At 49.5% G+C, this 23599-nt stretch overlaps 9 protein-coding genes across 9 annotated transcripts; 5 read left to right on the top strand and 4 right to left on the bottom strand.

The window, feature by feature from the left end:
* Window positions 1-660: 660 nt before the first annotated feature.
* On the top strand, window positions 661-1338 carry LTR84_008974 (uncharacterized protein; the record flags this gene model as incomplete). The annotated part of the gene is made up of 2 exons (XM_064852516.1): window positions 661-757; window positions 818-1338. The coding sequence occupies 2 exons, from the start codon at window positions 661-663 to the stop codon at window positions 1336-1338; spliced, it is 618 nt and encodes a 205-aa protein (XP_064701223.1).
* A 1892-nt stretch (window positions 1339-3230) lies between these two features.
* On the bottom strand, window positions 3231-3872 carry LTR84_008973 (uncharacterized protein; the record flags this gene model as incomplete). Its single annotated transcript, XM_064852515.1, has 1 exon — window positions 3231-3872. The coding sequence occupies one exon, from the start codon at window positions 3870-3872 to the stop codon at window positions 3231-3233; it is 642 nt and encodes a 213-aa protein (XP_064701222.1).
* Window positions 3873-7146: 3274 nt separating this feature from the next.
* Window positions 7147-9381, top strand: LTR84_008972 (uncharacterized protein; the record flags this gene model as incomplete). The annotated part of the gene is made up of 1 exon (XM_064852514.1): window positions 7147-9381. The coding sequence occupies one exon, from the start codon at window positions 7147-7149 to the stop codon at window positions 9379-9381; it is 2235 nt and encodes a 744-aa protein (XP_064701221.1).
* A 707-nt stretch (window positions 9382-10088) lies between these two features.
* Window positions 10089-12305, bottom strand: LTR84_008971 (uncharacterized protein; the record flags this gene model as incomplete). Its single annotated transcript, XM_064852513.1, has 4 exons — window positions 10089-10558; window positions 10615-11776; window positions 11830-12169; window positions 12247-12305. The coding sequence occupies 4 exons, from the start codon at window positions 12303-12305 to the stop codon at window positions 10089-10091; spliced, it is 2031 nt and encodes a 676-aa protein (XP_064701220.1).
* A 518-nt stretch (window positions 12306-12823) lies between these two features.
* On the top strand, window positions 12824-13862 carry LTR84_008970 (uncharacterized protein; the record flags this gene model as incomplete). The annotated part of the gene is made up of 2 exons (XM_064852512.1): window positions 12824-12831; window positions 12944-13862. 2 exons carry the CDS (start codon window positions 12824-12826, stop codon window positions 13860-13862), a joined length of 927 nt encoding a protein of 308 aa, XP_064701219.1.
* A 520-nt stretch (window positions 13863-14382) lies between these two features.
* On the top strand, window positions 14383-15498 carry LTR84_008969 (uncharacterized protein; the record flags this gene model as incomplete). Its single annotated transcript, XM_064852511.1, has 1 exon — window positions 14383-15498. One exon carries the CDS (start codon window positions 14383-14385, stop codon window positions 15496-15498), a length of 1116 nt encoding a protein of 371 aa, XP_064701218.1.
* Window positions 15499-15561: 63 nt separating this feature from the next.
* On the top strand, window positions 15562-15987 carry LTR84_008968 (uncharacterized protein; the record flags this gene model as incomplete). The annotated part of the gene is made up of 1 exon (XM_064852510.1): window positions 15562-15987. The coding sequence occupies one exon, from the start codon at window positions 15562-15564 to the stop codon at window positions 15985-15987; it is 426 nt and encodes a 141-aa protein (XP_064701217.1).
* Window positions 15988-16339: 352 nt separating this feature from the next.
* Window positions 16340-17365, bottom strand: LTR84_008967 (uncharacterized protein; the record flags this gene model as incomplete). The annotated part of the gene is made up of 1 exon (XM_064852509.1): window positions 16340-17365. The coding sequence occupies one exon, from the start codon at window positions 17363-17365 to the stop codon at window positions 16340-16342; it is 1026 nt and encodes a 341-aa protein (XP_064701216.1).
* A 2298-nt stretch (window positions 17366-19663) lies between these two features.
* Window positions 19664-20350, bottom strand: LTR84_008966 (uncharacterized protein; the record flags this gene model as incomplete). The annotated part of the gene is made up of 2 exons (XM_064852508.1): window positions 19664-19708; window positions 19754-20350. 2 exons carry the CDS (start codon window positions 20348-20350, stop codon window positions 19664-19666), a joined length of 642 nt encoding a protein of 213 aa, XP_064701215.1.
* Between the last annotated feature and the right edge of the window lie 3249 nt (window positions 20351-23599).

Here is a 23599-nt window from a genome sequence, read left to right as displayed (position 1 = left end):
GGCACCTGCGTCGTCCGAGGTACAGGGTATCCGTTAAGTACCTAACTTATCCACTTCCACTTGGCTGGGAGACCCTTTACGATGGAGTAGCACTTTAGGCCTCACGTGCCAGGCCTGAGGATTGGGAACTCCGTCGCCTATGCACCCAACTCCGTCAAGTCCATCTCTTGCGCCGACCTTCCATCATCCATCCGTATTATTACACTTTTGCCGCCTCTGCCTCAACCAACAGCCACCCTGTCACTCCGACGCTGTCACAACTTGAACCACTACCACTACCACTACCACCGCCTCTGCCTCTGCCACTACCTTCCAGCTCATCCGCCTCATTACACATCTGCGCTGTTTCCCAACATCCGAATCTCTTCTCCTTTCCTTCCTTCTCACTCACATTCTACCATAACCACCATTCATCTCACCCATACCCAACAGTTACCTGCCCTTATAAGCACTCACCCACTTCAACGTCCGCCTTATCACCCGCAGAGCTACACACTATCGGACCCTCCACTACTGCGCCATTTGTTCATCATCTACATCCGACTTCGTCATCAGTCACTCAGTCACACGCCCAACTCACTACACCACTGTTGATCATCAACCACTTCAACTCTTCTTCCGCTCCATTACCCGTTGTTCCTCCTTCTCTACACATTCACCATGCGTTCCCGATCAGACTCCGCAACTTCCAATACCTCCAGTAAGGAGCTGTCCGCAGACAATATGGCCATCCAAGTCACTATCGGTGGCGGCAAAAGTATGTCAAGTCTACAGACCACTGTTTGCCATTGCAAAGTACTAACCAGGGCTCTTACAGCCATCAAATTGAATGTTCGTCCAGTCCATACAGTTTCGAACCTCCTCGAGTTCTTGTCAGCGTCGACCAACCTCCCTGCCGACGTTCGACTCATGCTAGACGGTCAACCACTCGATCCTTCCAGCACTGTTGGGGAACTTCAACTGGAAGAGTCATCAACATTACAACTTTCCTCCCCAAGCAGGAGCAGCACACCCGTCGAGCAAACAGCACCCTCACAAGAGGAATCTGTAACATCTCAACAGCCCGCTACTGTCAAGTCATCCACACCTTCTACATCCGGCACCGCCACACCCACGAAGCGAAAGTCCAACAAGCCCCGCTGTTCGAAGGAAGCTTGTAGAGCAGCTGCACAACCCATTGTCGGCGACTGTGGTTTCTGCCAGAAGCGCTTCTGTGGAAAGCACCGCATGTTGGAAAGCCACAACTGCGAGGGTCTTGAAGATGCTCGTCGTGCCGACAAGGAACGAAACACCGCCAAACTCGAGGGTGAAAGGACAGTCATGCTCCGGGGTTTGTAAAGTTCTGTTCTGCATGACGTGAGACATCCTTGCGCGGGATCCCTGCCCCTGGTGCAGTTGATAAGCACACACCTCACTATCGACGATCTCCACCATTTGCTTTTTAGAGTATCATGTCTGCTGCAGTTTGGCACACTTTGCTTTTTGCTTGGGAAGGGCGTTGATGGGACCTGCACAAAGCGGGTGGGGACATCGTCTTTACTGTTTATTATCGGAGGAGCTAAGCGCTCTTCCACTCACAGCAACCGAAGTCACGGGCTGCGAGAAGCGTAACAACTCATGGAGTACGGGGGATCTATGGACCAGGACTAGGACATCGGGGGATAAAGGGAATCACGTCGACCATTTCGCTGCTTAATCATCCTTTCGTGCGAGGCGTCAGATCTCAGGGTGTCTCATTCTTGCACCACGAATTCACGAAGTCTTCCTTAACTCGGAGCGTCGTTGACCGTCATGACGCCCACTGGGTCTGGGAATGAGTTGATGTGTGTGGCGTGGGACATGAATGGAGAAACACCACGGTTCATACGGGCACAGAAGGGCTTCTCGTTGCTTGCTTGCTCCACTTTTAAGTTCTCGCTCAGATTTCTCTCTGCAGCAATGAAATAGCAGACTCTCTAGTCCTTTTAGTTCAACACGGCTACATACCACTTCTGATACTCGCTCTTCGCTGATTGTTCCCCCATCATCCTCATTTACAGATTTGTTATTTTGGCTTTCATGATATCTCCATGCATACGTGCACTCATTGGTTGTAGAAGTCCCAATCCCCACCGTGAGAAAGCCGTCTTCGTCTTCTTGTATCTCATCCGATGGGAAGGGACAGCACATGTTCGCCAGTCCAAGAATGCCAGCCTTTTGGCCCCCCGTCCATCTCCCTCTTTTCAAAGGTACTCGACCTCGTTTATTCCGACATGAGAGAGAGGGAGGGAGGAATCCGACTCTTTTGGGTCGTGATCAGTGGGTCTTTCCTGTCCTCTGTACTCTATGACCATATCTGCTCTTTCATGTGGCCGATCCCCGGCCAAAGGATCTATGTCTACATAGCTGTGTACGCCGGTCGCCAGTCTCCGTCCATCCAAAGGTATTGACAATGCTGGGATCGTTCTTGCTGGGGGCGTTCTCGGATCAGATCGTCGCCGTCCATCATATAACCTAACCTCGCGTCGCCTCGCCTGTGCTGGACTCGGCGCCGTCAAGTGTTTGTTGAAATCGCCTCTTGGGCTTGGCCTCAGACACATGGATGGGATTTGTGGTCTGGATTCTGATGTCATACGGCTTCTTCGGTTGACATCTCACATACTTACAAGTACTGCAGTGGGGGCGCGAATGGACCTTCCGTTTTAGGGTCTTGATCGTTCCTGAATCCTGAGGGAGGTCCAAGCTACAATATCCATGGTGATGGGGATCGCGTGGTGGTCTGGCCCGGTAGCATTGCGTGCACGGGACAATTTTGAATCCATCAAGGCATGGGCTTGTTTTCATCACCATCACCATCATGCCACTGCGCAATATCCCGAATTTGTGTTCAACGTAGTAGCCTATCCGTTTTCAGACCCCCAGGGCCATCTCATCTTCATGCGTCGCAGGATGCCTGGGCGGATCTTGAAACTTCGCTTGAGTGAAACCATCTCTCAGCCTTGGGCAATCTCGGCCTGTAGATAAACTCTTGCCCGTGCACGGACAGGAACGAGTCGCAGCTTCCCCAAGTCAGATGATGGATCTCGTGGGTCTGACGAAAGTCGATGATAATGCTGACACACATTCGAGTACGAGCGGTGAAGACTTGGGTTGGTTGGTCGGTCGCCCGCATGGCTCCCCTCCCCAACCACTGAAGCATGATATCGAATCTCCAACGTCCTAACGATTGTTTGTCCGAGTTTCTCTCTTTTTCAGGGCGTTGTTTCTCGATTCTCCCAAAAATTGAAGGTGCTGATTTTGTCCATGTTCCACAAGCCGCGAGGAACCCGGTCTTCGGTCCAACGGCCAATGTCCCTCTTGCGCCTGCAGTATTTCCTCGCACAACTCTCGACGGCACCCCAGTCGTCTTCCTTTAGATAGCTCTTGAGCGACTTACCGTCTTGATGAAGTTTGACGAAGGCCTCGCGAACCCAGGTCAGACAGTTGAATGCCGTGTCGTCCTGTCGAATTGGAATGGATCGGAGGATGGATTGTAGACGTGCTTCGTCTGTGACCTTGGCCACGGTGACGCGGATCAGACCCGCTTGTAAGGCCGGGTTGGAGGCGACATCTTGGTCCTCGAATAGATACTTGCCGGCCTCTTGATCCAGATGGGCGACATGATAGCGCGTGCCTTGGTTGATCCTGATGGCCGTTTGCGGCCCTACAACTACAGACCAGTGATAGGCATCGCAATTCAGGTCGTTGCGGAATGAGGAGGTGGGTGACGAGCCTCCCCTTGGATAGAGGACAATATAGAGTCGAGGTTTGTCTTTGGAGGATGTAAGTAAGGATCTTGATGACAGTGAGCGTAGAAATGGAGTTCGAGCCGGAGGGGTCGTGGTGGAAGACATGGTTTTTGTGGGGTCGTCAAACTGTGTCACTCAAGTTTTCATGGCTGAGTAAGAAGATTTCTTGATGTCAAAGTCGATCAGGGTTTTGATGGTTGCTGCCTGAAGCCAACGGGTAGACGAGAAATCTGCAAAAGAAGCTACGAGTACAGTATTCACTTATGTTCAGAGATCCGAATGGAAAGGTGCCCGCCCGCCCCACGAAAGAAGTACCGTGATGCTTCAGGCAAAGAGCAAAAATCTGCTATTGGAGATGCTAACCCAAACGGTTAAATTGTGGCTAATAAATTGTGTGCGCTTTTATGGTCAATTGATACCCAAGTGTATTTGAACTCACTACTCAAGCTGGTCGAAATATCCAGTTACGAAGTCACAGTCAAAGTTATAGCCGTTAGTGTGGAATATATTATTACATTGTTAATGGAGTTGGTAGGTCACAAGACGTACAGTAGGAGGTGAGAATAAATGACGTAGCCTCCACCATCGGTGCAGAAACTTGACTTACGAGTAAGGGTAGGCTCATGATTATGCAAGCTGAGAATCCTCACTTCCTCAATTGTTGTGAGATCTGACATGGTCTGAGGTGGATGAAACAAGCTCCCTCGTATTGTCCGGTTGAAGCCTGAAGGATCTGGCATGACAGAAAGACCATGGTCCATGTGCTCTCGGAAATGTCCAAGAATTGAAGACTCCATACCAAGGCATCTACATGTGATGACTCGTAAGAGAGATGGTAGAAATGACGGAATCGGAACAAAAAGTTAGACGGAAGTGGCCACCAGATAACGTCGTCGACTGGTCCTTCTGTACGGCTCGACATGTTCAGCCTCACGGTTGAGTCCGAGTTTTCCGTTTCTGACGCATCAGCCACAGGCATGTTGCGCATGATGTGGCGGTGCAGGTGACGACGCGTGATTGCTTGTCTTTGAAGGAAACAACAGGATTCGACGAGGAGGAAGCAGGGAGGATCCCGCGATGATCCTGTGGCGTAACCTGAAGCAGATGATGACATGTTTTGGAAATTAGGATGGCCTGGAGAGACTAGAGAGTCCTTAGGGGCCAGAGATGCCCTTAGCCGGGACCCCATGACGTTGTTTCTTGGTCCCTCTTGGTCCTCTTTGCGGTTGCCCTGTCGTGCCCTGTGCTCGTAAGCCCGCCTAGAGGGCCACTAGTTGACTGAGGGATCCAGTCACCATCGTCCGGGGTGGACTTGGTTTGCCCATCGACTTCCCAGTTCACCTTCCAGCTGCCAGCCACTGCTCTGCCGGTTGTGCCTATATTATTGACGCCTCGTTGAATCTGCCTGTGCTTCCTCTTCTTCCCTTCTTCATCCTCGGTCCCCAAATCACAAACCATCTTCTCGTCGCCGTCAACTCTACACTTGACCCCCCAACCAACACCAACACCAACACCACACCAACCCATCACTCACCATGCCTTTCACAGCTTCGTAAGTCCACTTCCGCCGCTTCCGGCCTTCGACTCCTCTCGCTACCTTAGCTCAGAGCTGACCCCCGTGTTTCACTACAGAGACATCTGCAAAATCATCCTCGCCATTGTCCTCCCACCTCTTGGTGTTTTCCTCGAGCGCGGATGCAATGCTGATTTCTTCATCAACATCCTACTCACCATCTTGGGTTACATCCCCGGTATCATCCACGCGCTGTGAGTTTGCCTCTACCATCTCATCAATAAATTTAGCTGGCTGACCGAAATCCACAGTTACATCATTCTCAAGTATTAAGCGATCAACCATGAATGAATGACCATTCTCGAAACCACGCAAGATACTCTCCCACCCAGATGAGGATCGACCCCCCCTCGTCAACCATTGATATCCCAATACCCAGTCCTCTTTTCTTTTCCCGGAGCAGCAATGCCGATATATAGTCTATTGGATATCGAGTCGGGCTTCCCTGATACCTCATTGCGCCTAACCAAGGAAGTCCAACTCACATACATATGCGAATTGTGGGGGCATTGGTTGGATTGAACTGAAGTAACCGGGGGAACTTTGACTTGAGCAGGCAAGCATGCCATTATTGTCGGACGGATCAGAGCATTTCCGTCCAACATTGGCGCACGTGGTGCATGTGGTTCGGGTGTAAAGACCTTAATTCAGCATAATGAGACAAATTTACTACCTCCTTGGTCATTGTTGGAGTTTTTTTTACTTTCTTAGAGTTTTTCAGAACTGTTTCTATCTATATGAGTTCCCTGTCCGGATCGCCTGGCATCGAGTTCCGGGCAACTGAGTCCGAGCGTTGAGCTACAATGGTGAAACGCAACCGGAAAGCTGTCGACCCGAACCCCTAGTTCTCAACTTCTGACCGTTAGGGCTTCTACCACCGTTAGAGACTGCCTTAGATACCAGGCATCACCTTCTAAGCCTCTCGTAGCCATGTGGAATGAGGACCCCTCCTAATCTGGTGGGAGAGTGGTGAGGATCAAGTCCATGACAATTCACCGTTGGCGTGACAGACTCGGAAACTTGAATGACAAAAGCCGCGCGCAGGCACAAGGCTATGTATGATATCATACATGTTAACGAACTCGGCGTGCATCATTACCCAAGATTAAACAGGTGATAAATTATAATCGGTCTGATTATTGCATGAGCCTGAGCCTGAGCGCTTGCGAGGTTGGTGGTGATAGGCCTCCTCCTGCGAGTCTGACGTAGTCACGTAGCTAGCTGCAGCGTCGAGGCTGTCTTCCAGACTCAGCTCTGGGCTAAGATCGAGACGAGTGTTCCGTAGTACTACTCCAGACAAGAGGCCTCCAAGAGGATGGCTAGTAGTGGACATAAAGAGCCTTCTATGTGCGTGGTCACGTGAGTCTCCCAAGCGCCGACGAAACGGCGCGAACCACCTATGTCCATCAAGCTGAAACCGCCGACGACTCTTTGCCTCGCTTTCACCACATCCTCTTGCTCTACAAGTTTCATCTTCCTCCGTAGCCCTATCTTGCAGCCGCCATCGTCATCGCTACAATGCTTGTCTCTGCTCAGGGTTCCCATTTTTCATGCCACCCACCCTCGTCGAGGGGTTGGCCAACGTTAATCTGCCAAAAAGTTTGAGGGTGAGATCGTGTTTCCCCCCCTTCACGCTGTATATCTGCTGTAAGCCCCAGATTTCGTGCCTCGACTTATTCGTCCATGTCAAACCTCTTGTCCTGCACATCCCCTCCCCATCTTCACCGTTCACAGACATTCTTGCTGCAAACGGTCAAATCCACCTTACCATGATCTATCAACAATGACAAAGGCAGACCACTCGACATGCGTAATCGACCACGGTCCTCGCCCAGTCCGGCGCCTGCAATCGGCCATGGAGGTCTCATGGTTGCCCGTGCGGACCCGATCTGTCTTCCACCAGCCCTCATCAATGCAGTCCCCAACTGCGCTGTCTCCTGCCTTCAGGTCTTCACCAGTACAAAGTATCCTGGTAGTAATTGTCAAACCACAACCGACCTCAATTTCCTGTGTACCCAGAGCAATACATCAGGCCTGACGATAGGAGAAGCCGCGGTTCAGTGTGTGGTCTCCTTCTGCAGAGGTCAGGATCAATTGAATCTAGGAGGATACAACGTCTGTATTGGCGTCCAAGGAGCTCGCCCCAATACCGCTCAAACCATCACGGCAACATTGCTTGCCGCGACTACATCTGCCACAATGGACAATCTACCTCAAACCATCAGTAATCCAACCTCCACCATGTCCGTCAGCATGGTCGTCATGGATACAGGGGCTCCCGCCGTGCCTACAACCATGTTGACCACCACCTCTTCCGTCCCTTCTGCCCCAGAAAACACTTCGACATATACCACCGCTGGTGCCGTGGCCATGCCTGGCCAAGGTGGAAATCAAGGCGGTCTCGGCACTGCTCAAGTGGTGGGCATTGCTATTGGCGGAGCCGTCATGGCGATTGGTGTCTTGGCCTTCCTCACCTTCATCTTCTGCATCAGGAAGAGGCGACAGGAGAGAAGGAAAAGTCAACGGAAATCTCGCATCTTCGAAACCACTCCTCCAACCAATTTTGAGTCACCCCCTGAAGATGGCTCGGCAGTTTTGGCGGCCACTACCAAACCTGCTCCTGCACAAATCTCCAACGGTCGTTTCTACGCCTCTCAACCACCCATGGAAGACAAGCGGAGAAGTTTCTGGAGAAAGAGTATCAAGCCAGAAGAAATCGGTGTTGCTGTGTCTCCCAAAATGCCCGGTGACATCTCCCCCATCAGCGCCTCGTCACAGCATAGCATCTCACGACTCTTACCCGCATTACCTAATCGCACGCTTGTCCCGGCTCCTTTGGATATTGAAGCATCCCGAGAACGGCGCAGAAGACCCTCAAGTGATGGTACAATGTCCGATATTGAATCAACTCTCACATCTGCAAACCAACAAGCCATCTATATTGATAATCAGACCTTTGTCCTGGAGAAAGCACCTCCTGCGAAGAAGCTGCGTAGTGCGGCAGCTCCGATTACGCTCCCTTCGGTGCCTGAATATCCGGTTCAGAAGTCCAAGACCCAGCCTGCCTCCGCAGCAAGGATTCCACTTACTCCTACCTATGATAATGGCAACATTGATCTCATTTCACCTCCTTTCAGTGCCTCAACCGTTGCTGAGTCTGTGGTAACAGTCTCGCAATTTCCTCTGCCATCAAATTCAACGGAGCAAAAACCCACACCATCCTCCTCCTACGGCGTCAGGAGTGTTTTGAAAAAGCCGCCACCGTCAACACTTCCACTTCGCTCTTTGATCAGCCCGCCGATGGAGCCTCTAGAGCAGCCGCGAAACCCTCCACCACCCCCAATACCACGGCCGGCATCAAACCAACCTTTTCGCCCAGTGTCATTGAGTTCCGAATATACTGAGATTGAAGAAGATTCAACACCAGAAGAACTCAACAAACAGTTGGGGTTGTCCTCGAATCCTTCTGCACCACGAAATTCTCGTGTTGAGATTCGTGCTGATGATGCAGGACAAAGCAGTCCGATCAAGGACTTGAGATATCCGCAAATACCTCGATCAGCAGCAGTGTCTCGGCAAGCTGAAAGACCAGCTCAGCTTCGAGGATCTCTTCCTCAAGATCCTTTTGCACCATTACCATCCACCACTTTCACACCTCGAGATCCCGTCGCCAGAACAAGGGTGAGCTTCCTACAAGGCGAGACAAGCTCCTCCGATGGTTATATGTCAGATGAAACGATCGAATGGCCAGTACCGCCAATGTCAGAGAACAGCACACAAAGAGCACCACCAATAGCACAGAGCTCGCTTAAGCAGAAGATGGCTCGACTTCGAAACTCAAACGGCGCTGGAAATAGAGGCAGCCCTCTTGCTCCAATTTACAGTCCTTCATTGAACGAGATGATGACAGTCGATTCACGGATGAAGACGACTCAAACAACAGCCAACTTAATTCCCGAACGCTCCCCATCGACAAGAGCCAAATTGACACCCAACAAGGCGGAGAATGGGGATCTCTACCTCACGGTCCAAGACATCTAAGTCCAAATTGAGTGAGTCGACCAAAAAAGTGTACATATATATACCCCAACTTGAACTCGGTATTGAACTACCGACGCAACCATTTCCTTGCCATTATCTTTCACTTCTTCATGGCATGCCACACAGAGCAGAAAGCCACATGTATTTTTTCTCCCCCAGCAAGGCCTGGGTGCCTTTGCTTTTGGTTCGATTATTTGACGACGATAAAGCAATCAACATGGGGGGTTAGAGCCTCTTTGATTGGTAAACCAGTTTTATGACCACGGGTTTGTAACAACATTGTTACTGCCTGTACACTTATCTTGCCCGAGATTTCAAGGGAAGTAAGAAGAAGAGAAATGAAGAGATTAAGAACAAACAAGAATATCATGTTCCATGTAAAATGAAAACCCAGACCTCCAGACAGACGAGAGGTCGAGACAGGGAAAGAAGATCGAGGTGGCTAGATACGAGGTACACAGGTAGATATCCTACAATTTAAAGATAGCTTCCTATATCCAATATGTATACTTCCTAGTTACAGCGCAGTGGTTCGCGTGCCAACTCGATCCCACCGAGGATCAACTTTCAACTTGGAACATCCATCTTGTCTAAGCAAGCGCCAACGAGTCCTCCTAAATATGAGTAATGTCTGATCCACATCTCCTCACTCGCAGTACTGTCTTTCGGTGTTAAACGATATTATGCCACTTCCATCACCCACCTGCCTACCCAACGACATTGATCTCCCCAGTATCGAACAGCGACCAATCCGTGCTCAGAAACTCCTGAGGCAGACCCGTCCCAAACAAAAATTCGTTGGAATTGGGGAAATGGATATTTGGAAAAGTGAGCTCGGCCTCTAGACGGGAAGCCATCCCAACTTGTGGCATGACCACATGCGGCAAGATTGTTACACTTTGTTGCTGAAACGGGGTAGGAGAATCATTCGGAGAGCTGATACTCACATCGGAGCTGACTTGATTTGAAGGTTGTGTGCACACCGTCTCTCCTGGCGCACGCTGGTATTTCTCCAGAAGAGTCACATACCGCCTTGCCAGAACGCTATACTCACTCACGGATCGGAGGAAAGCCATGCCGATCGTCACCGCAGACGAATCGGGCGGTGCAACGTCAGAGAGTGTGCTCAATCCCAGTGACTGTGCGGTAAACAGCACGCCGAGAGATGAGAAGACATCTGGGTAATCATCAGTACTTCATGTTCTCGTGTTCCAACTCAAAGCAACCACATACAATGCAAAAGGTACCACACTGAGTTGAGGAACTGCTGATGGTACTGCGATGAGACAAGCCGGATGGTCTCATTCGCGAGACTTATGCATCGCTTTGCTGACGCCATCGCCACAGACCTCAGGTACGGGTCTTGAAATCCTGGCTGCGCCAATAACATCAACGAAGGTCGTTGGAGCAGAAGTCTCATTTGAAGGTATCGGAGGTATATGATATTTCGTTGCCGCTGTGCGTCAATACCATCAGGAATTTCTGGCACCACCCTGAGGTGCCCCGGCATCTTGTCCCACCACGTCTGCAATTGCCCGTCCAAAAGAATGATACTCCCTAATATGGCGTGATCGTTGTTGGTGATGGTGAGCTCCTCGGGCCCTCTCCTGCTTTTGTCATGTCTGAGGTACAACTCATTCAAGATGTTGTCAATTACAAATGATAGCTTGATTGTCTGGACAAACAGGCAAGTCCTCGAAGGTTTTCCGCCTGGCTGTCTCGGGATACGACCCGAGTCGACGATATATTGATCGTCAATCTCCAGGGGGAAGCCGACCTCCAATGCGTTGTGTAGAATTATGGAAGGTGGTCGACCGAATTTCATGCTCAGAGTCCGGTCCAGAACAAAGCATCCCCACCAGAGGCGCCTTCGGGACTCGGTCTCGATTGGTGCCGATCCATCTCTGTCCAAAGGATCAACGTGGAGACCGATGGCCACAGTACTCCTTACGGCCAGGCCAAAAAAATTCCAGCATTCGTGGAGTTCAAGTGCTCCCTGAAGATAGTGGCATAACAAGAGGAGTCCTTGGGCAAGCTCGAGATTGACGTCTTTGAAAACGTGAGCCAGGAGTATGCTCTTCGCACGGTCGACGAAGGCAGAGGCCAGCAATGATCGGTCAATGAGTTCTTGTTTACTCGTGATGAATTCGCATCCATACGCAAACACCATATTAGCCAGTGCCAGCCACGCGAGGCCACACGACTGCCGAGGATCCCACATGCACTCATACTGATCTCGAAAGGTCGGCTCATGAATGAAGGGGTATATGAGATGGACTCGCTCGAAATAGGCATCAACAAGCTCATTAGCATGGTCGCGGGATGGAAGAGAGTTGTGGAAATCTGCCGGCGCTGAAGACACAACTTGTACTGCCTTATTCAGGCCATCCTGGTTCTTTGCTGGATCATGAGTTTCTGGGGCATTGATATGGTTCAAGATCTACCTACTGTGGCCGTAGACCTGTTTCTGCTGGTTGTAGACTCATGGCCTTGCTCGACATGCAGCTCGGACACAAATTTGAAAGCGGACGAGTCACCAAAATATCCTGCCGGTTCACTAGCATGACTCCCCAAGGAACCAATGAAAGCCTCCGTGCTATGATGAGGGTCTTCATACCTTCGGACACGAACAGCTGAGTCTGACAAACCTCTGTCCTGGCCTTGATCTGCCGACAGGCCAGAAACGCCTATGCTTTCAAAAGCTGGGCCCACTTCAAAGCCCGAGTCTGCGAGCGGGCCTGCCTCAATATCTGCAAGGAGAATAGTTGTGTCCTCTTGATCGTAGTCTCTGCCAGCCTCGTCAGCATGTGAGCCAAGAGGTATTTCAACCGAGGGTAGCTGCCGTTGTGTTCCCACGAATCTGACCGGGTATCTACAATCCGAGTTGCGGCTTTGGCATGATGAGCATTGAGGTCTGCCGCCATCGCATCGATGTTTCTTCTTCCGACAGTTATTGCAAGCTTTACCGAAGCCTAGTCGTCTCGATTTGGAGGCTCGGCATATCTCATCAGGCATTACTGCGGCAGCGGATAGAAGAGTATTGAGGGGCATAGTATCCGGAGGATTCTTATGTCTATCAACCGGGGATTACAGCTTTAAACGCTCGAAATCAGTGATTCAGGCTAACCCACCAAGGAATACAATCCCGCACTCTCCGACCGAGCCTCAGAGGGGACTTTGGGGAGGTTTCAAAGCCTCCTCAATCGTTTTACTCACCGTAGAGGCATTCGGAACCCATTTGCCGGGCTCCACACACACTTGGCACCACCTCCTCCGGAATGTTTCCGATGGGTCCAAGTGCCATGCATATAGGTCAGGCGGCCAGATTTGGACGCAGTCATCTCTTGGACGTATTGCCTCTTGATACCGCGACCTTCAGGAATCATGGTGCTTCGATTGACACTAGCATGTTGGGACTATGACAGGGTGAAAGCGATAGAAGATGGCCGGGTCAAGCCTGAAGGCATTGAGCTTACCTTCCTGAACTATCGTGTTGAGGAAACGCACGTAGAGTCTGCCTCCATTCACATAGGTGTCCACTGACACTTTGTAGATTTTTCAGACAACTACGATTCCAGGAATTTGACATCTCGGAACTCTCGCTATCATCATACGTTCTGACCCTTAATCAAGATGAACCACCTTTTATTGCTCTGCCTATCTTCCCATCGAGGTTCTTCAGGCATCAATCGATGTACATCAACACTGAGTCCAACATAAAGAAGCCCTCAGATCTCCGGGGCAAGCGGATAGGAATACCAGAATACCAAAGTAAGAAAGATCACGGTGTAAGTTATTTTGCACACCCTAACGCTGGACCAGTGACAGCAGCAGTGTGGCAACGAGGTATCATGGCAGAAGAGTTTGGAGTTCCTATCGATGAAGTCCAATTCTTCACCGGTGCCATTGAACCATCCGAGACTGAGAGAAAGAGCAAGATCCCACACACCCTACCTCCAGGAGTGCAAGTAAAACAGATCCAAGCGGGACAGAATCTATCCCAGATGCTAGAAAGGGGCGAAATCGATGCCATTTTCAGTGCAACAAAGCCTTCTTGTGTAGAACGGTGTACACATTGCACTTATCTTTTCCCGGATTTCAAATCGGTCGAATCAGAATTCTACGTGAGGACCAAGATCTTTCCTATAATGCATGTGATAGCAATCAAAAGATCTGTATATGAGGCTAATCCATGGATCGCGCGGACCCTTCAGAAGGCTTTCGCCGAAGCTATAAAGATTGGATATGAAGCTCTTCGCGAGCGCGCTGCTCTTCGATACATGCTTCCATGGCTTGAGGAGCATGTTCGGGAAACCGAGGAGCTGATGGGCGGGACTGAATATTGGAAAGATGGTTTCCAGGAGAACAAACATGTCATTGACAAGTTCCTTGACTATTCTTACACACAGGGACTTGCAAAGAGACGTTTTCAGGCACACGAGCTGTTTGCCCCAAACACGCTGGAGTCATTTGTTGTCTAGAAATCACCAACTGGAGAATAATTCAATTGCCTAAGAACCTAAGTTCATCTAGTTTTCTCTCGCCGAGATTGTGAATCTTCCTTTGCAGCCCGAGTTTCAGATGCCAGGGCCCCCATAACCCTAGGTCTATCAGAGATACAGATGACCAATTGCTTTCTTGGCTCATCGACATGCCAGGTACACCAGAATCTCAGAGTAGAACCCAGTAGAGGGGCGTATCTGACCTCAGAGGGCCATAAGAACCGCGGCGTTTTGAACGGAGTCGGTCGGGCTCTACGCATTATCCCAAGCGCTAGGCATTCTTGCCGCATGGCTCTTTGTCTTTTGCCATAGTCCGATTGATAGGGCAATCCTGGTCTCGGTGAATCAAACGCCATGCCGTTCGGTACTTGTAATTCAGTAGACGGCTCCCTGGGTAAATAGTGTGCTCCTATAAGCCAGGATTGGGACCTCTGGTAGCATACCCAAGCTTTCCGAGCAACCTTGAAGAATCTCTTGGGGACCCTATACCTATTTGATCATGACACTACACTTCGGTTTCGTGGCAGCTGCCGTTGCAGCGGTGCTCATTTTTACTTGGATCAGACGGATCTATGATCAAGATAAAGTCGAACGGCTACTTGCCCACGTTCCTACTCATGTCTTCGCGGATGGGAACAACTCACGTGCACGATACATTTCCGACCTGAGAACTCTCCTCGAGTCTGGGTACCGGAAGTACAACAAAAGGGACCAAGCTTTCAAGATTTCTATCCCTATCGGAGGATATTCAGTCAAGTATCGGGTTGTTCTTCCCAAGAACCATCTGGAAGAAGTTAAGCATCTATCCAACAATGTCTTCAGCTGGCAGCTTGCCTCACGCGTCATCTTTGCCCAAGACTTCACTGGCGCTCCTGACCGCGGTGCCTGGTCTGGAAAAGCCCTCCGAGTCGGAATACACCAAAATTTGGACGGCATCACATCTCAACTCGATGCGAGGATCAACCGACACTACGAATTGAATCTCCCACAAAATAAAGGTCAATCTGCCACCATCAACATGATGGCTTTCTTCGTTCCGACGGTCACGTTCGTCACCAACGCGGTCTTGGTCGACTCAAGGTTGTCTTCCGACCCAGAGTGGCTTCAAAGGACTGCCGAGTTCGCTGTGAACCGGTACGGCGCGGCCGATGATGTCCGAAGTTGGCCTCCGTATCTTGCTGGCCTGGTTGCTCCTTTTATTCCTTCAGTGAGAAGACTACAAGAACAGAGGAAGTATGTCATGCGAACCTTGAAACCGGTATATGAGGAGCTGAATGCAAAATCCCAGTTGTCTGATAACGACAAGGCTGAACGCCGAAAAGGCATGTTTGGATACGAATGGCTCTGGAGTGGAAGCCCCAACGATGTCACACTTCTAGACTTTTCAGACACTATGATGAGAACCTTGATTGCAGCAATTCATACTACAGCGAAAACAATCAGCGTCGCCTTTGTTGACCTCCTAGCGCAGCCTGAGCTTCTCACGGACCTAGTACAGGAAGCCAAGGACGCGATCGACCCCGACGGTCAGAACATCGACTTGAATAAGCTGATCAAGCTGGACTGTTTCTTGAAAGAATCACAACGCCTTAGTCCTGTCTTTCTATGTGAGTAATCACCACGCGCACAGACACAGACGAAGCCATCATTACTAATGTTTGAGGAACTCTTAGTCACGATGAACCGGATACTGACTCAAGACTATACCTTCAAATGTTCCGGGCTGAAGTTGCCCAAAGGAGCGATGATAACCGCCCCAGCTGCTGCCATTGCCACTGATCCAGAGACATTTCCAGAACCAAACACGTTCGACGAACACCGGTATTTGCGACTTCGCGAGCAACACAAAGAATCTTCCAGGTCGCTGGTCCTGGGCATGTCCACGATCGACTCTCTAGGATTTGGTTTAGGAAATCAGGCATGCCCTGGTCGGTTTCTTGCTGTAAACAATCTGAAATTGATGATGGCGAAGTTGATGGCTGAATGGGACCTTAGCCTGGAGAGCAATGGGCAGAAGTTCCAAGGGCCTCGTCCAAGCATGGAGTACAATGACTTCTCGGTCGTCCCACCAAGTAAACTCAGCATTCGAGTGACGAAGAACTAGAGAAAGGACGACCTCCAAGAATAGGGAAGCATTTACACTGTCGAGAATTGTGGCGTAGTTCCAAGGTGGATAATATGAATGGTGCGAAGTATCTGCAGTTGCACTGAGGACTGGAATTACATCTTTCTCAACCATAGATTGTTTGGCGGTTACAAGCACTGAAAAGCAAGAAGAAATGAACAAGTGGATCAATCAACACGCTGTCCTTCAGACTTTCTGACCGTGTAAATAAGCTCTCCACTAAACGTATCTTAGCTTTGAGAACCCGATGATGAGAAGTGCACATCGCGAATTCGCCTCACAGCCAATAGTTGACTGGCTGTATACATACGGGAGCTCTAAGTATTATGGTTCACAAGTAGCCATTCTCCCGGTAATATCTCTCGGCACCTGGATGTAGAGGAATTGTTGTTTTGGCCATCTTTTTTGGATCCATCGGCCAGCCTACAGGGCTTCGATCGCCCGGGAAAGAATGAAACTGACGTTCGAGGACGATTTTGGTCTCGGTCATGATCCAAGCAAGTAGATGAGCCACGTCATCAGGAAGATCTTCTCGACAAAAGACAACGAAATCGGAGAAGTCGATTGCAGGGAGTTCATCAGGTTGATTCTTCCACCAGCCTGGTGGCAACGGCCTGGGAGAGATCCCACTCGGCGTCATCTTGTCCAAGGCTTCTGGTTCTCCCGGGATTGGGATGAATTTCCGCTCACCATCAACCAGTTCACCCCACCAGGGAGTTGTCAAGGCTTCTTGAAGCACAGCAGTGAAGCCTTGACTGATGTCGTGGCATGGAAGTAGACACTCTTCGGGCCGATTGGCGAAAACAACCTCACCTCCCCACTCGCGGATATCATTGACCGATATATCATGAGCCTCAAGATATCGATGTGCCAACCATCCAATCTGACTGTCTCCATCTGGTCCTATGGCAAATTTCATCTTTGGCTTTTTCGCTCGGATATCGGCGAAGGTCTTACATCCAAGACTTGGATCGAGACCAAGAACCAACCGATCGTTTTGAGGAATGACAGCAAGGCCACGTAGACCTGGCATGGGAGCTTGATCGGCGAAAAAACCTGTCCCATTCAATGCCGTGGCAAGAATCGCCGCCGGTGTCGTAATTGCGATCTGCGCCTCCCCTGAGTCGACCATAGTTATTGAGTCCATACCACCTCCGCGAACGCTCCAGATACATGTACGACTCTGAGGGCCGCATCTCTCACAGAACTCTTGCGTGATCCAAGACATGATCTTGTGCCAGTTCGCCTGACCCCAGTCGCCTACACAACTGAGTTGAACGCTTCTTGCGATTTTAGGACTGCCCTGGATCATAGTCCGCGTGGCCTGTCCCTTCGCCGTAAATGAGACGGATGTCATATTGCTGTTTCTGTCTCGTGATCTGCAACTCTTCGACCAAAGTCCGAAATTTTAAGCTAACAGAATATCATTTTGCTCAAACCTTGACCAATACCTAAACCATATATCAGAGACTTGCAGAAACATCTTTTCGTGCCGATGGCTCGGAAGGCTCCATGTAGATCCACATGTCAGAAGCAAGCAGTCGTGACCTGATCCAAGGCGAACAATGGACTGGAGACCGCAGAAAAGGAGACTTTCGGTAGAAATCCGCGGAATACTCCTCCATATTGGGACACTTCGGGATGGCGTATGAAAACACCCCACCGATTTACCAAGTCTGAGGCACTGTGTCCGGAGTCTGGGGTGTCCCACATTCCATCCGCCTGTTGGCTTCACGACGAGTCTTCCGCAATGTATTATCAACCGGTACGACTTCGATGGGTCTTGGCCCTAAGCGTTCAGTCAGATCCAGAGAAGAGACGGCTGCAATTTAAGGAGATCTAGTGGTAGACCCCCCAAGCGTGAGAGACTCCACCACTCCAATCATCAGGGCGAAAACCATCATGTCGGCTACAGTCACCGCAGTCCAAGTAAGGACAAGTCGACTTCCGACTCTATCATGACATTCGAAATTAAAGGCATTGCCGATCCATGACTTGTCGCAATTTCAAGATGACCGGTCGCAAACATTGAAGGAACTCCTGGAATAGGGACATATCACGGTTGTGCCTCTGCGTGAACCGAATCTGATTCTGCATAGTCATCTGCCTCATGTAAGTTCAAATGTATCATCGCAAGAGACCCCTTCCCCTTATGCTCTGGCCTCTACTTCCAAGAGATAGCTCACGAAGACGAATAGCTTCTCAGGTCCGCGTATGCCCTGGGCGCCGACAGCGAACAGTTGACCAAAACTTACGAGCATGAAATCACCACTTTGGTGAACATCGACGAGAGATTTGATCGAGGGAACAAGATCGATCGAAGTTCATGGAGGACTTTCTTGAACCAGAAACCGCGCTTGTGTCACTTAACACTACCGAGCGGTGTAGGCCGGAGGCGCTACCATGGATTGACAATAGCTGACGTTACTGGTTTGCGAGCAGGTATACCGTTGCTTTCGTCGACCTTTTCGACAGTGAGGTTGCACGGAACAATGGTGATTGGAAAATGATACTTGAAGAGTATTTATATTCTGGCTCAGAGCCGCTGATCAACGGTTATGTGGGTGGCCGTGCGTGTTCTCCCATATATGAGCGTTGTCGCTGAGGCCCATGAGTGATCGCTGACACATGAGATAGTGGGCCACCCCTTCATCCTTTTAGCTTACGCCTACAAGTCATGTAACGTAGAGTAAAAAGCGAGGATACTAAACGGAGTAATAAAAGCCTGACAAATGTTCCCCTATACACGAGCTTGGTAGAGATCCTACGCATTTCTAGTTCTGCAAAGTCCTGGGCAAGGACTTGAGAATTTTGAAACGAGGTTACGGACCACGAAGACTATGACTCTCCATTAGCTACTGATATGGCAGCCAGCGTGAAAAACGAACTTTATCATGTCATCATTCTAGTTTTCAATCTCCGCTTCAATGTTATGCGAGTCCCACGGCCCATATACCTTGCTTTTCGCGTGTTCGTCGTAATGTGGTCTCTGCGAAAGCTGTATCCGTTTTTGTGTCTCGTGTCTGATCAAAGATCGCCAACAGCCATAGCCAGTCTCGCGAAGGTTTGAGCTATACACTTCCCATAACCTCGGCAATAGCTCAACATACGTTCAATGCTATAGGTAGAATCATTACATCCCACTTCGACTTCACTGCAAATTCCGCTATCTGGACTGGTCGACCCTTACGAGCTCTAGCGACCGTCTACGTCCGACCCTGGGATATCTAGCGAGTACAGGAGATCAAAGATGTAACCTCACAGGGTAGCAACCTCTCTACCGTAAGTTCGAGAAGCTAGAAAAGTGGAATAGTCTCACCAGCGAGATCGAGGATCAGTCGACTTTAAGGTAAAGTTCTCCATTGAATTCTATTGCTTCTAAATAGTGCTCGAGGTGAGTTCATTACTAATGAATGGCATTCCAGACCTATAGTGATGCTGGTCGGTTCGTAACAATCCAGTAGTTCGCGAGTAGTATAGAGCCAGATTAATTTCTTCGATGCGCCGCAAAACGATCTTAGACAGCAATTTTGTTTAGCAAATTCCTCTATTGTCAATAGACCCCGCTTGCATGATATAGTAGCCATTCAAATAACGACGATGATGACATAGCACTACACAATTTATTGCGCCGCGAGATTACCATCGCTAACCATCAGACGACCTTAGCACCATCAAGGACTTTCCTCTCCACAAACGACTGCCATTGATTAGCCTAGACATTGCAAAGTAGAGCATCACATACCATTTGGAATGGTGCATTCCATGAGAGCATTAATGGTATAGCCTCCTTAAAGGAATCAGTGGCAACCGACTGATCAAAGCAAGCTTTACTCTCCCAGCCGGTGATAACAAGAAAGCACTTGGCTTTGTCGCCAAAAAGTTTGTCGTACTGATGCTGTTGCTCTTCTTGTATCCAACCAGATGCCACACTCACTCGTCCCTTCACTTCTCTACTGAAGATTTCATTGAACTTGTGGTAGTCTTCCTCAACCTTTTTCTGGAAGTCGGTTGTTACGCTTGAAACTGGAAAATAGGTCTGCACAAACTCAACCACTTTTGCTGTAGCAGGCCCATCTACCCCAAGTGCTGAACGACTGAGGACAACGTGGAAAACGTTGTGTGGCTCGCCACAGACTTTTCGCGAACACCTTCCGAAGTCTACATAGTCCTGAGCACCATCACCTTCGGACATGATCTGGAAAGCACCCATGTCCTGAATATCTGTGCCAAGGACGAAGTGCGGGAGGGCTTTCACTCCCTCGAATTCCTTGACAGCTCTTGTTATAGTTTCCTCAGGTGGCGCGGTTGTGGAAAATCGCATGATCTCCGTAACAACCATCGTGAAGGGGAGAATGTCTCTGTGGTGCCACTTTAGAAGAGTTCAGTACAAAGGAAACTTCGTGGTAAATTTCTCGCTGGATATGAACTGAAAAATGTAAAAACTCTGTGAGACATAGAAATGGACCGGGCTGCTAGATATAGTAATAGTAGTCATGTGAATCCCAGGAGGTTTCAACTGCGTGTAAGACCGAGCCGATTGTGATCGCGAGATCTTGCCACTTTGCCTCGAACTTGGTTGAACTACTATTACGGATGCTACTGAAGAATCCCTTCCGTTTCCGCCATTTCTCCTGATTTTCCCAGTCAGTGCTGTTTCGGTCCGAGCACGAACTTACCGCCTCCCGCTTCGCGCATGATGTAGTCCCAATTAGTGGCGCGCCAAATAGTAGTAGTATCCCTCCATAATCACCGTGGCAACCTTAATGCTGAGGTAGGTAATATGACAATTACAGTAACGCACGCCGCATCTGGCACAGAAGCTGTTATGCTAGCCAATGTTCTACGAGGATGGATGAATAGCAGAGATCTATGATTTGTCTGACGGGTGTATTTAGGCTTTGTATGTGCTCACATGGAGTGACCGTCTTCCATCTTTTGCACAAGTTGCAGTAGTTTTCTGCAATAGAACTCAGCTCCCCCAAACTTTTCTGTAGGAAGTACCATGCCTATCCTGGGAGGAGAGGTGACCTGCTGCATTTGGCACTGTGTATGCACTGGGGTCAACACGGGGATTGCGGGGCTCTTGTGGCGGGAAAAGAGTTTCTAGGATCACAACGATCTCGGATCCTCTGCCAAACCTTTACACTCAAGCTCGGAAGATATGCAAAGCTCCATGATGTACTGCTCGGAACTAATTCGAAACGCTCAGAGTTGCGCCCGGTCTGCTCGGTCTTAGTATTGCAGGTTGTATTCCGGCATGGGTCTGGAATCAGTGCGCACCCTTAACGTATAAGAGTTCAAGCTCCGGACCGCATTATTTATCCTTCGCAATTCCATGTTAGGACGCTTGTCAACCTCCAACGAAAACTCTTAATCTCGCTCAAACGCACCATATTCCCTCAACGTTAACTGGCACACCATGAAGGTCCTCTCTCACAGCCCAATCCTACTCATTCTTGTTGCGCTTATTCCCGCCGACGCTCTCGTTTCACCCAACCAAGTGGCTGGGGTGTGGAATATGACCTCTGCCGCCCAAACAGTCAATGGCACAAAGAACGATAATGCATACGGAGCAGGCTTCCACGGAACACTCATATTTACCAGGAGTGGATATTTTGCGGCACAAGTGAATCGAGGCGATATACAACATTTCCCGGGAGATACCGTGAGCAGTGGAACTTCTGAGGATTTCCTTGCAGTAGGGAGAGGAGTTTTCGGCAGTTCTGGGACGTACAAAGTAGATAGGGATGGGGCGTTTGCCGGCGAACATGTTCTGGGATGCACCTTTCCAAATTGGCAAGGGACTTATAAGGGTAATGACGAGCTGAGCTACACTGCTTCTGGAAACGCACAGATCTTACATGAACATGTTCAGGAGAATGAGTATAGCTCTGTCGATATTATGTGGGAACGACTTGCTTAGACGCAAAATGAGTCAAACTATAGTTGCATTGTTGCGAAGACAAGTACTAGTAATGTTGACGACTGATCGCACTAAGTCATTGAATGTACTACTTTTGATAAATTCTAAGGTTTTAAGATCTACTTATGAAGATACTAACTACGATAAAATAGTACGACGAAACCCAGTCGTCTTACTGACCGGATTCCAGCAAATACCAAAGGTGGTTTCCGTAGTCTGCTAGAGTCTCTCCGACACTATTCACCAGTGTATCAAGTGATGGCATGCAACGACAGACAGCGGTCCCACAACCATGCTCCCATCTCCAGCTACTTCTGCTGGTATACTATGGCAGCCTTCGGCTCCGAGTCGTCCATATTCACTAAGTTCAAGCTAGGCTATATTCTCCTAGCGCTAATCTCAGGGAACTAATCGGAAGCGAGTCCGTCACGTCATGAAGTCTATGGTGGACCGATCTTGTTCAAGCTTACGTAATTTAGCCGACACCCTAGTCGGATTGCCCGAGATATTCTGAGTCCACTTACAGGGAGAATTCCGCGGTGTTATACTAGACTAAGCCCGTTGTTACCCTTCCCAATACTGTAACATCAGCTTAATGAGGTAGATACAAACCCTAACTTAGTCTGAGGTTTTCGATTCTAACAAGAAATATAGACGCCTTAGAGGTATTGAGATACAACGTGTTATGATCTGGCCGCCTATCCCATGCGCGGCCGGCGTCAGCCATTTTTGTCTTGGCAACAATTCAAATGTTGAATTCTAAATTCCGAGTCTCAACAGCAAGCCTTCTATCCACTACTCAAACCTAGGTGGAATTGCTTGTAACAGTCTCCTCGGTTGCAGAGGTATACATTACAAGCTTTACAGCCCGAAAAACTCCTCCGCGGCAGTTTCATAGGTTGTGCACGCGCAACGCTACCCGAGACCTCCCCAAGTGGTACTCGAGGCAGTTCACGTTTGGTAAACGCCACCCCATAGTATTCCTTGCGCTGTAGGATACAATATTGACAGTAACCGCGTTGTCCTAATCACACAAATCTACGATTTTCTGATTCACGCGTCATTCGAGGCTGTGGAGGTGGTATACTAGGGGTGGGGGGTGCAAAAGGTGATAATCTGTTATATCAACCTATCGCGAAAGAACCTATGAGAATGATGAGTATTCAGACATCCTTACCCTGTTGCCAAGCCAGATAATAGACGAATGTCACAAGCAGCATTGCACTCAGCACGATTATCAAAGACGATTCGATATTTAATGCGCTCTTAAATATGTCCGCAAGAGGAAATGAACCGGTTGAATGATGCCTACCTCTCACTTAGCCTTCAAGGTGTCAGATGTGATTTATTTCCATGCTATACTATCAGTCCTGCACCGGGTGTTTTCAGCCTCACCTCGAAACGTACTTGACTTGCAAATGGGAGTGCAAAAATGGTCCAAGAGGTTTTCTTCCGACGCCTTTTCAGCCCCCATCCCCGACCCGCGGCGCAAAGCTCGCCAATCTAATGCTAGTGTGACACAAATGCAAATGCAGATGCAGTGTGGCTCGATTTTGTCGTATTAGCGAGCCTCAGGCTCAGCCTGAGGAATCAACATTTGAACTTTTTGTCCAAGTTTGATTACTCACGCCTCACGGAGACATGTGTGTGTGTGTGTGTGTGTGT

This window comes from Exophiala bonariae (genome assembly GCF_035927105.1).
Source record: "Exophiala bonariae strain CCFEE 5792 chromosome Unknown scaffold_35, whole genome shotgun sequence".
NCBI classification, from domain to species: domain Eukaryota; kingdom Fungi; phylum Ascomycota; class Eurotiomycetes; order Chaetothyriales; family Herpotrichiellaceae; genus Exophiala; species Exophiala bonariae.
The sequence above is the reverse complement of the archived record's forward strand: the minus strand, read 5'-3'. Positions and strand labels throughout refer to the sequence as shown.